At 36.7% G+C, this 20,041-nt stretch overlaps 7 protein-coding genes across 8 annotated transcripts in view; 5 read left to right on the plus strand and 2 right to left on the minus strand.

Annotated features, from left to right (window-relative positions):
* Positions 1–20,041, minus strand: part of LOC108148543 (mucin-19) — an 84,177-nt gene that overhangs the window by 12,159 nt on the left and 51,977 nt on the right.
* On the plus strand, positions 5,059–6,885 carry LOC108139192. The gene is made up of 3 exons (XM_017261830.2): positions 5,059–6,121; positions 6,177–6,329; positions 6,489–6,885. Exons 1-3 carry the CDS (start codon positions 6,032–6,034, stop codon positions 6,825–6,827), a joined length of 582 nt encoding a protein of 193 aa, XP_017117319.1. The 5' UTR covers positions 5,059–6,031; the 3' UTR covers positions 6,828–6,885.
* Positions 6,988–7,991, plus strand: LOC108139199. The gene is made up of 3 exons (XM_017261842.2): positions 6,988–7,310; positions 7,366–7,518; positions 7,575–7,991. Exons 1-3 carry the CDS (start codon positions 7,233–7,235, stop codon positions 7,917–7,919), a joined length of 576 nt encoding a protein of 191 aa, XP_017117331.1. The 5' UTR covers positions 6,988–7,232; the 3' UTR covers positions 7,920–7,991.
* Positions 8,395–9,281, plus strand: LOC108139151. Its single transcript, XM_017261772.2, has 3 exons — positions 8,395–8,653; positions 8,713–8,865; positions 8,921–9,281. Exons 1-3 carry the CDS (start codon positions 8,585–8,587, stop codon positions 9,263–9,265), a joined length of 567 nt encoding a protein of 188 aa, XP_017117261.1. The 5' UTR covers positions 8,395–8,584; the 3' UTR covers positions 9,266–9,281.
* Positions 9,903–10,610, plus strand: LOC108139163. Of its 2 annotated transcripts, XM_017261791.2 has the most exons (3): positions 9,903–9,968; positions 10,040–10,192; positions 10,261–10,610. In XM_017261791.2, exons 1-3 carry the CDS (start codon positions 9,903–9,905, stop codon positions 10,597–10,599), a joined length of 558 nt encoding a protein of 185 aa, XP_017117280.1. In that variant the 3' UTR covers positions 10,600–10,610. The 2 variants fall into 2 exon arrangements, with proteins under 2 accessions (XP_017117280.1, XP_017117272.1); XM_017261783.2 differs by lacking the exon at positions 9,903–9,968 and having other exon boundaries at positions 9,971–10,192.
* On the plus strand, positions 11,068–12,084 carry LOC108139178. The gene is made up of 3 exons (XM_017261803.2): positions 11,068–11,142; positions 11,268–11,420; positions 11,481–12,084. Exons 1-3 carry the CDS (start codon positions 11,068–11,070, stop codon positions 11,823–11,825), a joined length of 573 nt encoding a protein of 190 aa, XP_017117292.1. The 3' UTR covers positions 11,826–12,084.
* LOC108138631 (protein GSKIP homolog) overlaps positions 16,539–20,041 on the minus strand; it is a 55,475-nt gene continuing 51,972 nt past the window's right edge. Inside the window, exon 2 of the mRNA XM_017260951.2 lies at positions 16,539–19,400. Within this exon, the coding sequence (XP_017116440.1) occupies positions 16,668–17,099 (432 nt within the window). The 5' untranslated portion in view covers positions 17,100–19,400 and the 3' untranslated portion in view covers positions 16,539–16,667. The remainder of the gene's footprint in view (positions 19,401–20,041) is intronic.

Below are 20,041 nucleotides of genomic sequence, written 5' to 3' on the forward strand. Positions count from 1 at the left end.
CTTCACACGGACACCATTTAATCCGCTATTACGCACTCCACACTCTCTTGACCATGTGGGTGGCAATGCGAGTGTGGCATGTGGCATTAACGCGCCAACAAGGGGTTAAGCCCCGAAAGAAAAAAAAAATTGAAATAAAACAACTCACATCCATTGCGATATGCTTTTCACAGACGCCGCCAACAAACACGAAGATTGAAACACACCATAATTTAGACAAATCAATAAATTACTAATAGCCCCCGCTACTTCACTCCTTCGTGCGATCGACATTCCACTGAATTCGACCGAGGTCCCAAGTTTGGCAGAAGGCACCGACCGACCGGGGAGCAGGGCACATAAAAGGTAGGCAGGCAGGCAGGCAGCAGCACAAGTTGGCCAGGTAGAAAAACTGGTTGGGTAAAAAGGCACAACGCGACAGCGCCGGTCATCGTTCAAGTCGTGTATTAAATTGGGATTGCGGCCAAGCTCCGATGCACAGGAAAGGCAAAAGATAGGGAGAGGAGTGGCAGATGGGCAGAGGGGAACCGATAGCGTCTTCTTGTTATGGCCAAAGTCCCTGTCCGCACGTACTAAACATCAGGCAGTATCCAAACCCAACCCAATAGCAACCAGAAAACAGCGGTCAGTGGTGGTGGTACTGAATGCTGACCACAATGGCTAGTTTAAATTAAACAACAACACAGAAAAAAGTAATGCAAATATGTAGATTCATCAAACAATGATATAATAGAAGATTAGACGACTCTCTTCCCAAATGTTTGTAAAAAAAATAAAGGAAAACAGTATAAAGGTTATACCTTGATACAACTAAAGGACAGATTGAATGAAAAATAGCTATAGCATGTCAACGCTGGCCGACTCAAAATCAGCGGGGGAACATAAAATCGCCAAGATGATGAAGTAGCCGAAGAAACCGATGAAGAACAAGGCGCTGTAGAGCTAAAGATTTACGGGCAACATGGTTGGCAACATCGGCCGGCGTTCAGATCGTTGTAGATCGTTTGGCTTCATCGCCGCCGCCGCTGCCGTCGTCATCATCGTCATCGTCATCATCTCGGCTCTTTTTGTTGTTTCACAAAATGGTTGTTGTACAAGATTGATCCTCTGCGGTTGCTAAATGAACGCCTCTGGGGAGTTGCCAGTGCGCTTTTATTAGCGTTTTTGATCCAGAATGGATCGTAACCACAGCAGCCATGAAGCACAACCAGAGACGAGCGTCCGCATCAGACACACACGCAGGTACTATTATGCTCAAAAGAATAGTTTTTGCTACTTTCAAGTTATAGAACCATTTCCAAATGTTTGCTTCACAAAATTCATTTAAGAACAGGAAATTTTTTTTGTGGTGGGAAAAAAACAATAGCTGGAAATTTTTATTGGTTTCAAAAGCAATTTCAAATTATATGAGAATGCTATAAATATTTTGTACAAATAGAAGTAAAGCAATCAAGGTTTTTGTTAAAGCTAAATTTCATAATATCTGGTAAAAAAATATTAGAACTTTAACTTCTTTTGGAACAGAACTAATAAATACATATACAATTTGTGTAACCATTTATTAATTAATTAATTAGTTTTTCCTTTAGCCTACTACAGATAGTGTAACTATTATTACTAGATACTACATAAGTAATAAAATGGTATAATTTCATTACTATCGTTATATAGTTTATAAGGCAGTAAACAATAAAATCGAACTTAAGTTTTTTTTTTATGAATATGTAAACAAAAAAAAAGTTGCTATTATATTGTTCTCCGATGTGCATAAAGTTAGCAGTACAACTTTCAAAATCTAAACTTTTTTTTTTACCATAATTTGCCGTTAATTATCCGTAAATTATTCGTGAAAGAAAAAAATTTGCCGCTCAATTTTTTTAAAAGTTATCCGATGTTCTGCTAACTTGATATCAAGTTAGCAGTACACAAAATTAAACTTTAACTTTTCGAAAAATTTCTTTTGCAGGAATTTGCCGTTAATTATCCGTAAATTATTCGTGAAAGAATAAAATTTGCCGCTCGTGTTTTAATATTTTTTTTTAAAACAAACCCTGTGTTCTGCTAACTTGATATCAAGTTAACAGTACACATAACTAAATTTTAACTTTTCGAAAAATTTCTTTTGCAGGAATTTGCCGTTAATTATCCGTAAATTATTCGTGAAAAAATAAAATTTGCCGCTCGTGTTTTAATATTTTTTTTAAAACAAACCCTGTGTTCTGCTAACTTGATATCAAGTTAACAGTACACATAACTAAATTTTAACTTTTCGAAAAATTTCTTTTGCAGGAATTTGCCGTTAATTATCCGTAAATTATTCGTGAAAGAATAAAATTTGCTGCTCGTGTTTTAATATTTTTTTTAAAACAAACCCTGTGTTCTGCTAACTTGATATCAAGTTAACAGTACACATAACTAAATTTTAACTTTTCGAAAAATTTCTTTTGCAGGAATTTGCCGTTAATTATCCGTAAATTATTCGTGAAAGAATAAAATTTGCCGCTCGTGTTTTAATATTTTTTTTTTAAAACAAACCCTGTGTTCTGCTAACTTGATATCAAGTTAACAGTACACATAACTAAATTTTAACTTTTCGAAAAATTTCTTTTGCAGGAATTTGCCGTTAATTATCCGTAAATTATTCGTGAAAGAATAAAATTTGCCGCTCGTGTTTTAATATTTTTTTTTAAAACAAACCCTGTGTTCTGCTAACTTGATATCAAGTTAACAGTACACATAACTAAATTTTAACTTTTCGAAAAATTTCTTTTGCAGGAATTTGCCGTTAATTATCCGTAAATTATTCGTGAAAGAATAAAATTTGCCGCTCGTGTTTTAATATTTTTTTTAAAACAAACCCTGTGTTCTGCTAACTTGATATCAAGTTAACAGTACACATAACTAAATTTTAACTTTTCGAAAAATTTCTTTTGCAGGAATTTGCCGTCAATTATCCGTAAATTATTCGTGAAAAATAAAATTTGCCGCTCGTGTTTTAATATTTTTAAAGCAATAACAAACAAAATTTAACACATGCATACAAATACATATAAAACACGCGGCCGCCGACATGGCTCTGCCAACGTCGTCGCCCAAGGCGCAGAATTTTAAACATTGTTTAGAGTGGGGGAACGCAGTTTTTTTACATATATGGACATTAGTAAACTAACTATTTAATTAATCAATTAATTAAAAACCATCAATATTAAAATATGCTCCCATCCACTGTAGACAATGTTTTCTAAGCTGCAGATTTCGCGGGAGTTTTGCGTTTTGACGTCGACGTGAGCAGAGCTCTGTCGGCGTCGTCGTTTTAAATCAGCGCGGCGGCAGAACACGACACAGTGGTCGCCACACACTCAATAACATGCTGCGGGTTAACAATGTACGTGTCGACCTCTGCCGCTGCGCTGCAGCTGCTCAGTCGGAAAGATAATACACACACATATTGACAAGTTTCGCCGTGCAAATTACTAACACAAAGACGTGCGAACAGGTCAATGAGTGTGTGTTTGACCGCTCATTTAAAACGTCGACGCCGACAGAGCTCTGCTCACGTCGACGTCAAAACGCAAAACTCCCGCGAAATCTGCAGCTTAGAAAAACATTGTCTACAGTGGATGGGAGCATATTTTAATATTGATGGTTTTTAATTAATTGATTAATTAAATAGTTAGTTTACTAATGTCCATATATGTAAAAAAAACTGCGTTCCCCCACTCTAAACAATGTTTAAAATTCTGCGCCTTGGGCGACGACGTTGGCAGAGCCATGTCGGCGGCCGCGTGTTTTATATGTATTTGTATGCATGTGTTAAATTTTGTTTGTTATTGCTTTAAAAAATATTAAAACACGAGCGGCAAATTTTATTTTTTCACGAATAATTTACGGATAATTGACGGCAAATTCCTGCAAAAGAAATTTTTCGAAAAGTTAAAATTTAGTTATGTGTACTGTTAACTTGATATCAAGTTAGCAGAACACAGGGTTTGTTTTAAAAAAAAATATTAAAACACGAGCGGCAAATTTTATTCTTTCACGAATAATTTACGGATAATTAACGGCAAATTCCTGCAAAAGAAATTTTTCGAAAAGTTAAAATTTAGTTATGTGTACTGTTAACTTGATATCAAGTTAGCAGAACACAGGGTTTGTTTTAAAAAAAAATATTAAAACACGAGCAGCAAATTTTATTCTTTCACGAATAATTTACGGATAATTAACGGCAAATTCCTGCAAAAGAAATTTTTCGAAAAGTTAAAATTTAGTTATGTGTACTGTTAACTTGATATCAAGTTAGCAGAACACAGGGTTTGTTTTAAAAAAAAAATATTAAAACACGAGCGGCAAATTTTATTTTTTCACGAATAATTTACGGATAATTAACGGCAAATTCCTGCAAAAGAAATTTTTCGAAAAGTTAAAATTTAGTTATGTGTACTGTTAACTTGATATCAAGTTAGCAGAACACAGGGTTTGTTTTAAAAAAAAAATATTAAAACACGAGCGGCAAATTTTATTCTTTCACGAATAATTTACGGATAATTAACGGCAAATTCCTGCAAAAGAAATTTTTCGAAAAGTTAAAGTTTAATTTTGTGTACTGCTAACTTGATATCAAGTTAGCAGAACATCGGATAACTTTTAAAAAAATTGAGCGGCAAATTTTTTTCTTTCACGAATAATTTACGGATAATTAACGGCAAATTATGGTAAAAAAAAAAGTTTAGATTTTGAAAGTTGTACTGCTAACTTTATGCACATTGTTCTCCGTTGTTTAAGCACAATATAAAAAACAAAACAGACGAAAATTGCGGTTCGCTAATAATTCTTCGACCGCTTGTGTTTCTGTTTTGATTCGGCTGGAATCGCGATAATTTGATTTTCCCCAAGCACAACTCATGCGATTGCGTTGGCGGCGACTGTTTAGGCTCAACACGCTCGCGGCGACGGCGGCGGCTTGGCGTTCAATTAAATTAAGTGCAGTGGGTTCGGATCCCTTTTCGTTTCGTTTCGTTTTTTTTTTTTTTTTTTTTTATTTTCCTTGTGGCATGCCACACCACCGCAGTACGAGATGCTCTCAAGTGCTGACCAACTCAAGTGGCGATCATGCCACTTAGGCAACGGTCTGAAAACGAGTCTTGGATGGGAACGGAACTACTCAAAGACGAAAGAGGAGGGACCAGATCTCGATCCCGGGTTACTAGACACATTCAATTGCTTTTCCCAATATATATTGATCACTCGAAGGAAACTGTGTGTGTGTGTGTGTGTGTGTGTGTGTGTTTGCTTGCGCCCCTTTTCTGTACGTTGATAGGGCTTCGGAATTTATGACTTTATTCCCCCAACAGATCTTTTGTTCGTGTCACCAGCAATTTGCTGCCCTCAATTACGAGTGTTCTTCTTTGTGAGCCTCGAATCTAATGAGTTACACCCAAGATGAAGGGGTGGCGCAGCCTCACATTTTGTTGTTTATATTTCCTCAATTGTTGTCAAGGGAAACAAGCAATATCGATCCGTAGAGGTTTCAGTTTTGATTGTAATCCCTTGGGTGAGAATTTGGTACATTGAAAATGACTTACGCATGGTCTTTTTCATCTGAACTTTTTGAAATTATAAAAATACCATTATTTGCTTATAACTTATAAAATGCCTTGATCTCTTGGGCTTTCAAATTTGTTATATATGGTTTTTATGATTATGTCTTTTTATGTAAATCGATATTCACACGATCTTATGTTTTGGCAAATACGCGAGATGAATAATATTAAGAATAATTGCATTTAATAGCCTGTAATTACCTATATTTAATAAGATATATGTATATTTAAGTACCATTCAAGAGTCTACATCATTAATGTAGTTTATATGACAGAATAAAAACTATGACACAAGTATTGCGTGTTAATTGCTATCGCCGATTGGATAATTACATTCTGATTTAGAGAACAAACAAGATAAAAACATATATGGTTTAGAAATAAAATGATACTTTCGCTATATAAGCCAGAAAGTAACTCAATCGAATCAAATGTTAACCAAGATGTTGCCACGTTCGTTGCTGCTGATTATAGGAGGACTTTGGTTAATCGTTTTGTTAGTGGATAACTGCAGTGGAAAAGTAAGAATGTTGTTCAGACCTGACAAGATTAAAATGTTATCATTCGAATCAATAGAGAAAGTGGGACTATGAGCCGCTATCGATTGAAACCTACACTACGGATGAAAGCATGCTGAAGATAGCCGCGAAGGTGGATCGAGTCGGTAGGGGAGAATTTGCCATTTCGGCCAATATTGACTTCAAGTACGAACCCGGCGATACAACTTTGGTGAGTACTACTCTAATATAAGATAAACTAGTATACCTTTAACTTATAAAACTTATAAAAAAATGATTGAACCATATGTACAAATATTTTACTGAATATTTAAGTTATTTGTTTTGTTCTTCCTTATAAGTCTAGCCATTTGATCTCAATAACTTTCAGGTTGAGGCTTTGGGTTATCGAAGCAGCTCCGGAAACGAAAACGACTACAAACTGATACCCTTCAGCATCCCAAAGCAACCTTTCCTACAGTTCATGAACAGTCACTACAAGGACGTGGTAATTTCCAACCTAGGGGGTTGCTCTAATCTCATCCAGTTTGAGGGCGATTTCGAGCCCCCTTGGCCCCAGCAGGAGTACGTATTGGACAAGTGCGTGGCCAACAGCGATGGATTTCCGGAGGTAGTACCCGAAGGCTTCTACAAGGTCAACTTCACCTTCATGAATCCCGTGGATTGGGGGTTCATTGTCATTGTGAAAATCTCAACTAAAATTATGTGATTTCCACATACGACATGAATGTAACACAAATATATCATATCAAATGTTTAATCCAGCATGTAGAAAGTTAGTTTGATTTAATAAGCAATAAAAACTGCATTAAAAAAATGAAAAATCTATGTTTTATTTGTCAATTACAAACACGGGGCTGTTGGGATTTATCAAAGTGAATGTTTGACAACAGATTGATTTGGGTTCGTTTGCGGAATTTTTAAAATTCTAAAACATTAATCTGAAAAATTAATCGAATATATTAATTCCAAACATTCATCGAAAACATTTTAATTGCTTAGCCAATAATTTTACGGCAAGATAAGTCCGTGAGATAAAAAGCTCAAATTATACAGTCTAACTATATAAGGCACCCTGCATTGGGCACAATGTTTCAAATTCAATTCGAGCAAAATGGTTCGCTATGAGCTGCATTTAACCTGGACAAGGATTGGAATTCTAGTTTTGTCTATCCATTTGGCTGAGGCAGCTGTAAGTTTGGTAAAAACAAAAATGGTTGTTCCATACTAATTGCTTTTTCCTTAAGCGAAAATGGGACTACGAACCGCTTTCATTTATCACCACCTCTTCGGATGACAGCAAGTTAAAGTTCGATGCCAAAATTGATCGACTGGGGCGTGGAGAATACGGATTAACGGCCGTCATCGAGTGGAAATATGAAACAAATGAGAAAACTATGGTGGGTTCTTTATAAGAATCATTTATGCTAATTTATGTTCTTAAAACGTTTCCTAGGTGGAAGCATTTGCTTATCGCAGTAATTCTGGAGATGAGAGTGATTACAAGCTGCTACCTTGGTCAATTCCCAAGCAGACCTTCTATGAATACCTCAACACCTATTACAAGGATATGATTATTAAAAACATAGGTCACTGCTCCAATCTTCCACAATTTGAGGGCAAATTTCAACCTCCTTGGCCACAAAACACTTATAAGATGGAAAAATGTAAGTTCGATGGCGATGGACTGCCGGAAATCGCTCCGCCCGGATACTACAAGATAGTTTTCAGCAAATTTGGACCCGACCAACCCACCTGGGGTTTTACGGCGGTCTTTAAGTTGACAAATAAACTGTTCTAGACGTTGTGTTAGTCGAGGAGAACAGTACTAAATTTCAAAGTTTTATTACAAAATTGGTGAAAAAATAAATAAATACATACATTGATTTTATAAAAATTATTATCGGAAAAAATAAATGAAATAAACTGATAACTTTGCTATTTTGTAATTTTTTTCTTCAAAATAATGGTTAAATATTTCAGAATTACGGTTTAAATGTCATATAGCTACCATAGAAATTATCAAAACAATAAAAAAAAACAAATTTAACTTCCCTTTAATTTTTTCAAAATATTCTTTTTGACCTATTAAAAATGTAATAGTTTAGAATTACGTTTTAATTTATTCAAATTGGAAAATGATATCATTTAGCTGGCATAGGAACGATCGAATAATTGAGCTGAAAATCATCAAAGCTTCAATGTTTTAAAATTTAAATGTGTTTAAGAATATTTCATTTTTGCAATAGGTGCAAGGGTATATGAACTTCGGCTTGCCGAAGTTTGCTTCCGTTCTTGATTTATATTTAAAATGTTCGCAAGTTACTAACACGATCGACCTTGAGATATTTATACAATTTAATGTTATTTTCACTTAAATAGTTTGTTAATAATGTCGTGCAATATAGCAATTTCATTCACTATATAAATACAATCCAAAACCTGCCAGTACCCAGTTAAAGCCAAATGTTTTTCCCTTGTTTGTTGGTCGCAATTTGGTTGGGAGTCCTGCTGATTCATGACTGTGGAGCTGCGGTAGTTCCAGATATTATATCCCCCGTTATCCGAATAATAATATTATTATTATTACGCAGCGGAAATGGGACTACGAACCCATATCAGTCACCGCATTAAGCTCTGATGAAAGTCTAGTAAAGTTTGAACCCAAGATCATTCGCATGGGGCGCGGAGAACTAGGAATATCAGCCGATGTTTTGTGGAACTATGATACGTCTGAGGAAACCATGGTGGGTTCTAATTCCTATAAGGTATATTCTATGCAAATAAAACCATCTTCTGCAGGTTTCGGCCGATGTCTACCGAAGCACTTCGGGAGATGAAAGGGATTATAAGCTGCTCCCTTGGAAAATTCCCAATCAACCCTTGTACGAATACCTTGACAACTACTACAAGGATGTGATAGTTAAGAACTTTGCCCCCTGCTCCAACCTTCCGCAGTTCGAGGGCAAGTTCGAACCGCCAATACCAAAGCAGACATATACTGCCGACAAATGCGTGTTCGAAGGCGACGGGCTACCGGAAATTGCACCGCCTGGATTCTACAAGATCATATTTAATTGCACTGGACCCGACCAGCCAACATGGAGCCTTGAAGCGATTATAAAACTGACAAACAAAATGTTTTGAACCATTGCAAAAAATCTAAACTATAACTTTATTGCCTAAAGCACCTTATTGAATTTTTGTTTTAGGTGCATAAACCTTCTTCAATAAAAGTCAATTTCTATTATTGTAAAAAGTGGCGTGAAGACCAAACAATTAGATGACTTTAAAGCTTTTACAGTAAAATACATTTTTTAGTTGTTTAAAAAAACAAAATATCATATTCACCAAAAATTTAAGTTTAGAATGTATATCCTATAGGAAACCAATTTAAAATTGTATGATTAAAAAGCGCCGATTGCGAAACACAATTGCACTTAAAATTATTATGAGCAATCGGTTTCCATGAAGTTATTATTATTTCAGATCATTTTTCTTTTTTTCTTTAATCTTTTTATTACTTTTTTAATCTCAACGACTCTTGTCTTAAGAACAATTAGCCAAATGACATATTATCATTGATAAAATTCAAACTAGGTATATTCTCAACAATTTTTACTTGTTTTTGGCATGTAATCTTGTTTAACATGTTCACCAAAAATGTAAAACTGACTAAGATAAGTTTAACAAGTATTAAAAGTAATAATGCCATGCAACTAGCCCTCGTTTACTATATAAATATCAACCGAGTGTCGATCGAATTAAGTTTAATTTTGGCTAAATGATTTCGCGAAGCTCAATGGAATTTTTTTTCGCTGCGCTCCTGATCCACAGTTGCGTTGCAGAAGTATGTTGGGAAACCCTAATAAACGTATACCTCCAGGATTTATAATTTTATTTTTTTTTATTATTCTACAGCGCAACTGGGAATACGAGCCCTTATCCTTGACATCCTATACCTCCGATGAGAAGCTTATGAAGATTACGACAAAGGTTGATCGTCTGGGACGCAGTGAGTTTGCGTTTTCCATGACGCTAGACTGGAACTATGATGCGGATATGGACACTATGGTAGATACTTGGATTTAATTCCTTAGTTGCATGTAACGCTTTATAAATAATACTCTTTCACCGGACAGGTGGAAGCTGACGTATTTCACTGCTCGTCTGGAGATGAGGAAGACTATAAAATGATGCCCTGGTCTATTCCCCAACAACCCTTTTTCGAGTATCTAAATGGCTTTTACAAGGACGCTTTTATCAAGAATGTGGGCCATTGCTCAAATATGGTCCAATTTGAAGGCGATTTTGTACCCCCATGGCCCCGAAATGTTTATAAGCTCGATAAGTGTGTGGCGAATGGCGAAGGATTACCGGAAATCGCACCCGAGGGTTATTTCAAATTAGTTTATAAGACCACAGGACAGGTCGACTGGGGTTTCACCCTGATCGTTAAAGTCACGCACAAGTTGATTTAATGTTGTAATTTTTCAATAAACCATTTTTCTCTTTTTTTTTTGTAAATAAAACATGTGCAATTCGTATCCAACTTGTTGGTTATTGATAAACAAAACAATACAATGAACTATGGTTTTCTAATCTAATCTTTCAGTTGTAAGTTAGATATATACAATGTCGATAGATGATTCTGGAAATATAATAACAAGAATAACAATATATTAATTGGTTAACATATTCTAACGTTAAAAACCATGTACTTGTAATTTTTTTTATCTGAAATTAGTTTTCGATTCTGAGTCCATCGGGAAATTCAGATAAGTTTGGCGTGCTTAATCCAAAAGCATTATTTGTTCACAAAAATGTAATTAATGTATGCATACACAAAGTTTCCGTGACCTAGGCTTTTTTTTTTTAGCAATATTCTACCAGATCGTTCGACTATATAAATAAAAGCAAGATGGAAGTGGCCAGCAATTGAACCGAAAATGTACTCGTTTACCGTGCATCTATTAGTTTCTGTGTGCATTTTTGTGTACCTATACGATGATTGTGTAGCAAAGGTAAGACTCAAACCATTTTTGTTCTATTTTAAACATTTAAACAAGCGATCTTAAATTAATTCAAAACAGTTTTGTTTATGCGTTTTTTATTATACAACTTGAATGCAAACTAAAGAATTTTACAGAAAACGTGGGAAGCCACTCCTATATCAATTGGAGGCTCTACCACAAACTCAAGTGTCATGGACATGGATTTGCGAATTGAGCGCATTTCCAGGGGAGAGTTCGGTTTTTCGGGCACATTCTTCTGGAATATTGATATGGACGAAAACGTAATGGTGAGTGGTGGTCTGGAATCAGCTATTTAATATCTTAGATAAATAACAAATTTATTTCAGGTCGAAATGCGTATTTTAAGTAGCTATTCTGGCAGAGAAGAAGACTACAAGATGACTCCTTGGTCCATTCAACCGCAGAAATTTACCGATTACATCGACACCTTCTACAAGGACATGCTGATCCCCAACCTTGGAAATTGCACAGATCTGCCAAGATTCGACTCCGGATATGTACCGCCCTGGCCCAAGGGGACCTTTAACTTCACCCGCTGCTCTTGCAATGGCAACGGATTGCCGGAAGTTATGTCAGAGGGATTCTATAGAGCCGAAGCCATTATAACTTCCCTACCAACCGTTGCAGTGAATGTGTCCGTCGTTCTCCGTGTCAAGACCAAAATGTTCTAAATTCCGGACAATTAAATCGCAAAATTCCTCGCTGTCTACTTGATATTTCTTTTTAATTTTGTGCAATACCGGTGTGTGAGCTGCGAGGAGATCGTCATAAACTTCGAAAGACGCGCGGCACCAAGAATAAATCGCTTTTAATCATTTGACGACGGGCGGACAGAAAAAAGTTCGAAAAAGAAATTGACAAAATAATTGCTATTTTAGATATAATTTAAAAGAGCTAAAACATTGAAATCAAAATGCATTTATTGTTAATATTTACACCCATAAAAAATTGTCAGAGAAAGAAAACTATTTGGTTTTAGTTTTATTTCTGTTTTTATTATTATATTTTTTTTATGTAACAGTAGAACCTTTTTTAAGTCAAACATTGAGCCAAGAAGCAATTAAAAAATTAAAGCCTAATAGGATTGGATAATAATTTAACTTGAAACCCATTTTAATAAATTCAACTATTTAAAACATTTAGGTGATTAAACGTTGTTAAAATATTTAATAATACGTAGGTACATCATGTTCTTACGGTCTGATAAATATATTGTGTCAAGTTGATATTAACTGAAACCGTCGGTTTGGCTATAAAAACATAAAAAGCGGCATATCATTAGCAAGCCTAATATTATCAAATGATTTCGTCGTATTCGTTTGGTGGAAGCTGTTTAGTGGTTCTGCTCATCAGTGGCTGTCGAACGGTAATTCCAGTATATATATGCCTATTTCTTTTAAATCATTAATTTCATGTTATGCAGCGAAAATGGGATTATGAACATGAAGTGTTAACAGAAGATTCTATAGAGACGAAGCCATCATCAACGCCCTGCAACTGTTTAAGAATCACGACCAAAATGTTCTAAATTCCGGACAATTAAATCTCAGAATTCCTCTGTGTCTATTTGCCAACCGTTTTTGCTTTTGGGCATTCCCAAGGTGTGAGCCGAATTCCAGCTGCGACGAGATCGTCATAAAGTCCTCCGGACTCACGGCGGCCAATACCTGAACCGGGCCAGGTAGAAATCGCTTAAAGCCAGCTGACGACGGGGCAGGCAGGCGGTTCGAGTGTGAAATTGGCAAGACATGTTTGGAAACTGTTGTGGTAGAAAAAAGTGTTTGCGGCAGGGTAGAGAGTGGGGAACGCCAAAGAAAAATTGCACAAAGTGTCGACTGTTGGGAGAAAAATATATATATCACCATAAAATAATACCAATTAATCAAAATCTTTTCGAAATGTCGTAAAATAAAATAATTAGCTGGTTATGATGGTCAAGTAAAACTTATGGCGTTATTAAAAGGTTTAAGTCTTAAAATAACAATGCAAAAAGAAAAAGTTTTTTCGGTGTACTTTCCCCTCGTTTCGCCCCCTTGAAAATGCAATTCGAGTTGCATTTCAAGTGAAAACTCTGCACAGTTGCCTCGGCTAATTTATTGCAAATTGTTAAAAGCTACAACGACGAAGGCGACGCTGCTGCTGGCTGTCAACTGATGACAGCAGCATGCGGCCCCTCCTCTCCATTTTCCCCGTACCCTGAACTTGTGGTCGCTGCTGTGTTTTCCCCATTTTCAGACTGCTCCTCCTGTTGACTGGGGGGAAAATTCAGTTTAGAGTGAACCAGATTCGGATGAATATCGAGAGTAATTCACAACTAGGCGATAAAGTCTCATATTTTTGAGGAGCTTAATTTAAAGCGTAAATCACATTGCAGAGCTTAATCATTTGGAATTTTAATAACTTCAAAAGCACCTAGAGTTTCAATGCCTCTATCAATTTTGAGTGACTATTAGTTAAGCTTAGAAATTAACATTCAATTAATACTGAAATGAATTGTTTGCCTTTATTTTAGTTAATGACACATTTTTGTGTTGCTATAATTAAGTCAATTCGAATATATTCCTTAAGGCTCTTTAAAATAAATTCAAACATATATGCATTGAGTTAATTAAATTTCATTAATTACGACAATATAATTATACAAAATCAATCCCATATATCAACATTAAATACGGTTTTTAATGCCTAACTTTGTGTAAAAATGTTTATTTTGCATTACAAACGAGATGGCGATCTAACAACGTTTTAAAAGCCAATTAATTTGCTGCAACGAAACGCGGCTCACCCTGATTAGCATACGGCAACAGAAAACAACAACGGAAACCGATTTGCATTTAGCCACCATCCATCTAACTCACACAATTCCCATCGCCCCGAATCCCGCAGTTTGGCCATCAGTTCGCAACTTGAACATTTTGCGGCAGTGACAATATCAAATTGTTATCTGGCATAAAATAATTACAACGTTTTAATGCAGACAAAATAGTTGTCGTCGGTCGATGGTTGCGAAGTTGCTGGTGTGCTTTGCTGTTGATATCATCGTTGTTACTGCCGTTGCCGCTGCTTTGGCTGCCAAAGTTTAGCTGCCAATTTGAGTGCCAATAAAAGCGCGTGTGCGACAGCAAAGAGATTTCATTTTCAGCGGACAGCGTTGCCATGGTTAGTTTTTGCTGCTGGTGCGCTAATTAACCAAAAACGCAGCCAATTAGTTGGACTAACACGGAAAAGTTGCAGTTCCATAGAAACCGCACGAGAGGGAGTGGCGCACAGAGAAAAATTATAGCGATTTTTACTTTCAAATTGTAACTTATTGTCAATCAACACACAAGCCAACCATTTAGAACTATAGAGCACAAAGAATAAAAATAGTAATTAAACACTACAGATATTAAATAAAAAGACTGTGCCGTTAAAAAAAAAAATGTTATAAATAATTTGTATAAAAAATATTAGTTGATCAGATGATTTAGTATTAAGAAATAGAAATTCAAGTTGCTAATGTTTTTTTTTCATATCAAAAAAGATTTGAAAATTTTTTGCAAGTGTCATAAGCTCAATTTGCGGACTTGTTTTCATTTGTGTTTTTGCAATTTGATTGCGCGATTTGACTAGATAATATTAGGGATACCAGTGAATCAACGTTGTAAGCTAATTATTGGGATTGCCAGGGAAATTTTTGATTAGTTAAATAGCTGCTGATTATTTATAATGTTTTTTAACAAGCTTGTGGAATGTATAAATTCCATGAAATTGCTCGCAAATATTCTCAAACAACCGGTTAATTACTTCAACAGTTTTTTGTTAATAATTGTTTTTTATTACTATAGCTTTTTAACGAGTTTAGTTTACCTAAATAATAAAATCCAAATGGAACTTGTTTGCAATAATCTCTTGATTAAGTGATAAAGTTGTTAAGTGCTTTGATCTAATTTGGTTCTAAATATGGTAACTGGTATTATAAACAGGCTTAGTTTATTGCCAACAATTCCGTGTTTTAACTAATTAAACTGCGAGAGGATTTCGATCTTGTGCATGTAAAATTTTACTTCAATTTGCGATGCTCATTGATTGAAAATTTGCAAAATGGAATGCATTAAACTTAGGCAGGGAAAGGTTAAATTATGTCTGCATTCGCAGAGAGATGCGGCTACAATAAACAAACAAGAAGGAGGCAAAAGGGGGGGTATTCAGTCAGAATGCAAAGCTTGTTAAAATTCATGTAATGCATTAACAGAGAACAACAACCACAAATTACACACTCACACACACACAGAGAGAGACGTTGAAAGGGGCCAAAGGGGGGCATTACTGAGTCAAAAGGCCGACGGGCCGCAATGAAAAGGCAATTAAAGCGCAGCAGGCTGAGAGGGGGGCGGGGCTATGAGGGAATGAGTTTCAAGGGGCGGCGGCAGAAACAGAGGAAGGGGATAATGCTGCTGCTGTTGCCGTTGCAGCAATCAATTGCATGCTTCAATGGACAAATATACGAGCATAGACAAGTGGAGAGCCAACTCAGATAGACATGGCCGATACGAACGCCAAAGCAAATGCGTTCGCTCAACTACAGTAGAACTACCTTGCACACTACTTTTTATAAATGTAATTTTTTTTAAACCATTCTTAACATTTATATCGCAAAATATCTATTCTTTACAAAGGTTGTACTAGTTGAACAAAATTACCATTTACTCTTTATATTAAAAATCCATTAATTAGAACATGTTTAAAAATATTTTTGAAAAATAATTGTTCAAAAAAATGTTTCACAAAAGCAAATTAAATTAGTTAAGTTCTATTTCATGCTAAACTATTTTAGCTTAATATTTGAACACTTTTCGTAACCAAAACAATACTCCTTCTTTAAAATTTGGTTTGCACATGATTTTAGTCGAATTCTAGTAGACAAATGATGTGCTATTATCGATGGCCGACTGTATCTGCGTTTGTTCATCTGTGAGTTTGCAGCCACAGTTGTAAGCGTGTGTATCTGTGAGTTGTCCACGGCAGACACCCGAGGGACGGACGGAAAAGCGACTAGATGGACTCAACTAGATAAAAACCTTAGTTGGCTTGGTGCCCGGCCAAAAAGAGGAATACAAGTGGGGCTGGGTTGGGCTGGGTGTTCGATGTTCAATGTTCAGTGTTCAGCGTACGTAGCATGGAGCTTGGAGCTTCAACCGTCTGCATCTTCATTCGCCTCCTTCGACGGCGGCAGTCAAGTGGAACGGCACAAAAACTTGTTAACTTTTTTCGCTACAAAAGGTCCGGAGAGTGCCAAGTTGAGTCAATCAACTGGCAACCTGCTTCAGCTCCTACTCTTGCTCCTGCTTCACCCCTCTGTCTGTGCACACTTGGCGGCAATTAATCAAATGGCAGACCCCGAATCCAACTCACTGCCTCGGGCTTTATTATTGCAATCAAGTCATTTACCTGCAAAACGCTTAATTATCACTTTTTGGGGCGGCAATTAGCAATTAGCAGACAAATTCTTCACATGCCACGCCCCGTTGTGACTACTGCTCCTTTCGCTTCCTCAGAGGCTCTCGTCCGTGGCCATATTTCTCAGCATACAATGGACTTATGCCGGCCAACAGCTGGTGGGCAGACTCATAGACGGTGTCACAATTGGCCACCTCATCGGCCACGTTATCAAAGTCATAGGCCACGATCCGATAGCCAACGCGACTTAGCTGCACACAATAGATGACCTGCTCGAGGGTGCGAATATTGATGTAGGCCACCCAACGACAATGGGGCAGGAATTCGGCCACGATCAAGTGGTCCGCAAAGTCCTGGCAAGAGTCCACCATCCTTTGAGCCTCTCGAAGGGCGTCGAAGTCATTTTCGTCACACTGGACGAAGGCCATTCTGGCAGCTCCTTGAATTGGAATTTTGACTGAACAAACTAGGAACAATGACAGATCCACAAAAAATACTATTTTCATTACATTTTGTGGCAGTTATTCAGTTTCAATTAAACTTATTTTCAATTGATCCCCGTTCAGCTGATGTCTTAATAAAGCCTTTATCCCTTTCTGATATTTATTACTTCAAATTTACCTTAAGTAATCCTATTTAAATATATTTTGTATAACCCTGTAAGCTGAAGGGTATTAAAAGTATCGAGTCCCCTATGTACAGCATTCCCTTCTCGTTTTCAAGCCATTTTTGCCGTATTATGCATCCGCTTAACTTCTCGTGCGGCTCCTCAGAAACCCTCCAGCCCTTTCCCAACTCCCGACTCCCGAATCCCGATCCCTCACCGTACGAGTATCTCCCTTGACTTCCTCGACTCAGAAACCATGCTCAAGTGCTCTGGGTCCTCGGGGTCTTAGTCGCCCGATGCTGCCTGCTGCCGTTCGAAAACAAAAAGGACAAAAGCAAAGAGTCTCGGTCTCAGACTCATGACAATCGAATGAGGAGTGAGGGAGGGGCAGAGGAGATATGTAGGGGATAAGGGATTGCCTGACTTGGTGTGATTTGGTACACAGAAGAAAAAAGTTCTTTATAAGCGTTGTTGCATAAAAGCAAGTTCTTATATGACCATATTTAAGAAATAATTTTCATTTAGCAATCTACAAATTTTACATTTTCAAGACTTTTAATATATCTTAATAGATCAAAACTATTTTATTAGTTTGCATTCCGAAAAGAGCTTTTTGGTTATCAACCATACTTTTCTCTTTTGATGTTCATCAGAGGTTTGATTTATATATTATTGGTTAAATACTTTAAAATTATTATATATTTTTTTCAGTACACAATCACATCTACAATCCACAGCAGCAGCATCTTTTCCCTTACTTTTTTGCTGATGAAGTTGAACAATTTGAGATACGAGCTGAGAAGGAAGGTAAGCGAACAGAAAGAGACGGGCGATGGGGCAGGGGAAAGAGATGGGTTGGACGACGGACGGAACGGACAGAAAGGGACGGACTACAGACCACGGACGGCGGACTAAAGACTGAAGACCGAAGACTGTGGAACGTTCATTTAGTTGCCCATGGCCATGGCAGGCAAACCGTTTTCTGGCCCGGCTACCAGGCAAAGTTGCTGCGCTCCACTTCACCATTTCCCCCTGTGTCTTCAAACATCAAGATGCTAAAAATGAAAAACTTTTTGCGACACACACGCAAATTTTTCTTCAATTTTCCTTCTGTTGCCGCCTAAATAGTTGATGAATTATGCGACAGCTGGGCGGGAAAAGTTATCTTAAATTTCATATTCACACAGAGAAAAACCAAATTATTCTTTCAATTTTTATAGCTTAAGTTTTTATAAGAACCATTGCTAATATTTTGCATAGAGAACACTGATTTGAGATACAGAATCTGTGTAACAGACATAAAAGTTTATCAAGGGCTTAACTCGTGATCAGGATATTAGTTAGGATAACCTCTATTTTCTTTAAACAAAACGAGTTCAAAAAACTTGAATTTAATTACAATTATATGGTTCAAATTACAGCGAAGTAAAAGTTTTATAAATATATTTTTAAACCTTAAGAAAAAGGTACTGATGATGGGAGATATTATTTTAAAATATTGACTGTTAAGCGATTTGCTTTAATATTTTCCAGGGACCATAAATAAGATTTTCTCACTGTGTGTGCGAAAGTTCAGTTTCAATTTATTTTAATTGCGCTGACAGTTTACGATCTCCCCTCCGTTTGCACCTCCCTCGCACGACTGCAATCAAAAGGAATAAATGAGTGAGCGGATGAGAAGGCGACGGCGGACAATAAGTGGTTGGGATGGAATGGGTTGGGGCGGGAAGGGAAGGGTAGGGAAGCGAAGCGAAGCGAAGGGAGGGCATGACCATAATCCGACTTTAACTCTTTCACCGATTCCCCTGCCCTGTGGGCCTTTCTCCCGCTCCTTTGCGCACAATTGTCGGAGATTTATGAACGCCCCTTGCGCTTTAAATTGAATTCAATATTTTGCAAGCGCACTGCTGCTGCTGCTGCTGCTGCTGCTGTTGCAACAACGGCAAATTGTAAACAACAACAAAGTTTTTTGTGTTTCGTTGACAGTTGCACTTTTTTATGGCGATTGCACATATTTTCATGGCTTTCTTTTTTCGCGCTAAAATGGAATTTTCCTTCCTTTTTACCTACACTATTTTCGCGCGCTTCGCTTTAAAGAGGTGTGAAAGGCGTTGAGTGGGTGTGTCGACAATTGAGCTGTTTTTAGCTTTTTGCTACATTTAGTTCAGTCATCCGCTTAAAGCCAAAAGGCAATGCTTACCTGCAACGAGAAAGAGGTGGGAATTACGGAATTAGTGGAAAATTAATGAGATTGTTTAGGTTTGGTTTGAATTAAGTGTGCATTTGACATTCTGAGTATCATTGTATAAATTGTTAATGAATAGCTTAATAGTTTTAAATGTTATTTAAATATTTTATATTGTGATTTGTATTACATTATAGCAAGTAGTTTTTTTAAACCGCTTAAGTACCCTTTTCTTAATGATTCCAATTTGCGGATTTCTAGGTAATTTTCACTTTTCTCTGCCCTGTTATTACGAGAATAGAATAAAGGAATACCAAAAATAGGGCAAGTAATCTTTTGGTTTTAGCCAAAAGGGTGCCGGTGAAGTTCTTTGCCAAGATTAACTTGTTATTTTCGCACCTTGCATAAGCGAATCTATCTTACTTTTACTTAAACTACCTCTTTGCCTTTTTTTTTTTTTTTCTTTCCTTTGATAGTGGTTTTTAGTCAGGTTGAACAGCAACATCATCTACATACAGAGCAAATTCAAGAGCAACAACTTCGAAAGCAACAACAAACTAGCCACAGCAATATATGATAGAACTAAAGCAGTCACATAAGCAATAGCAAAGCTAAGGATAAAATAATCTGAATAAAAAGAGTAGCATAAACCACAG

This window comes from Drosophila elegans, unplaced genomic scaffold (assembly GCF_018152505.1).
Source record: "Drosophila elegans isolate 14027-0461.03 unplaced genomic scaffold, ASM1815250v1 contig_183, whole genome shotgun sequence".
In the NCBI taxonomy this organism is placed as follows: Eukaryota; Metazoa; Arthropoda; class Insecta; order Diptera; family Drosophilidae; genus Drosophila; species Drosophila elegans.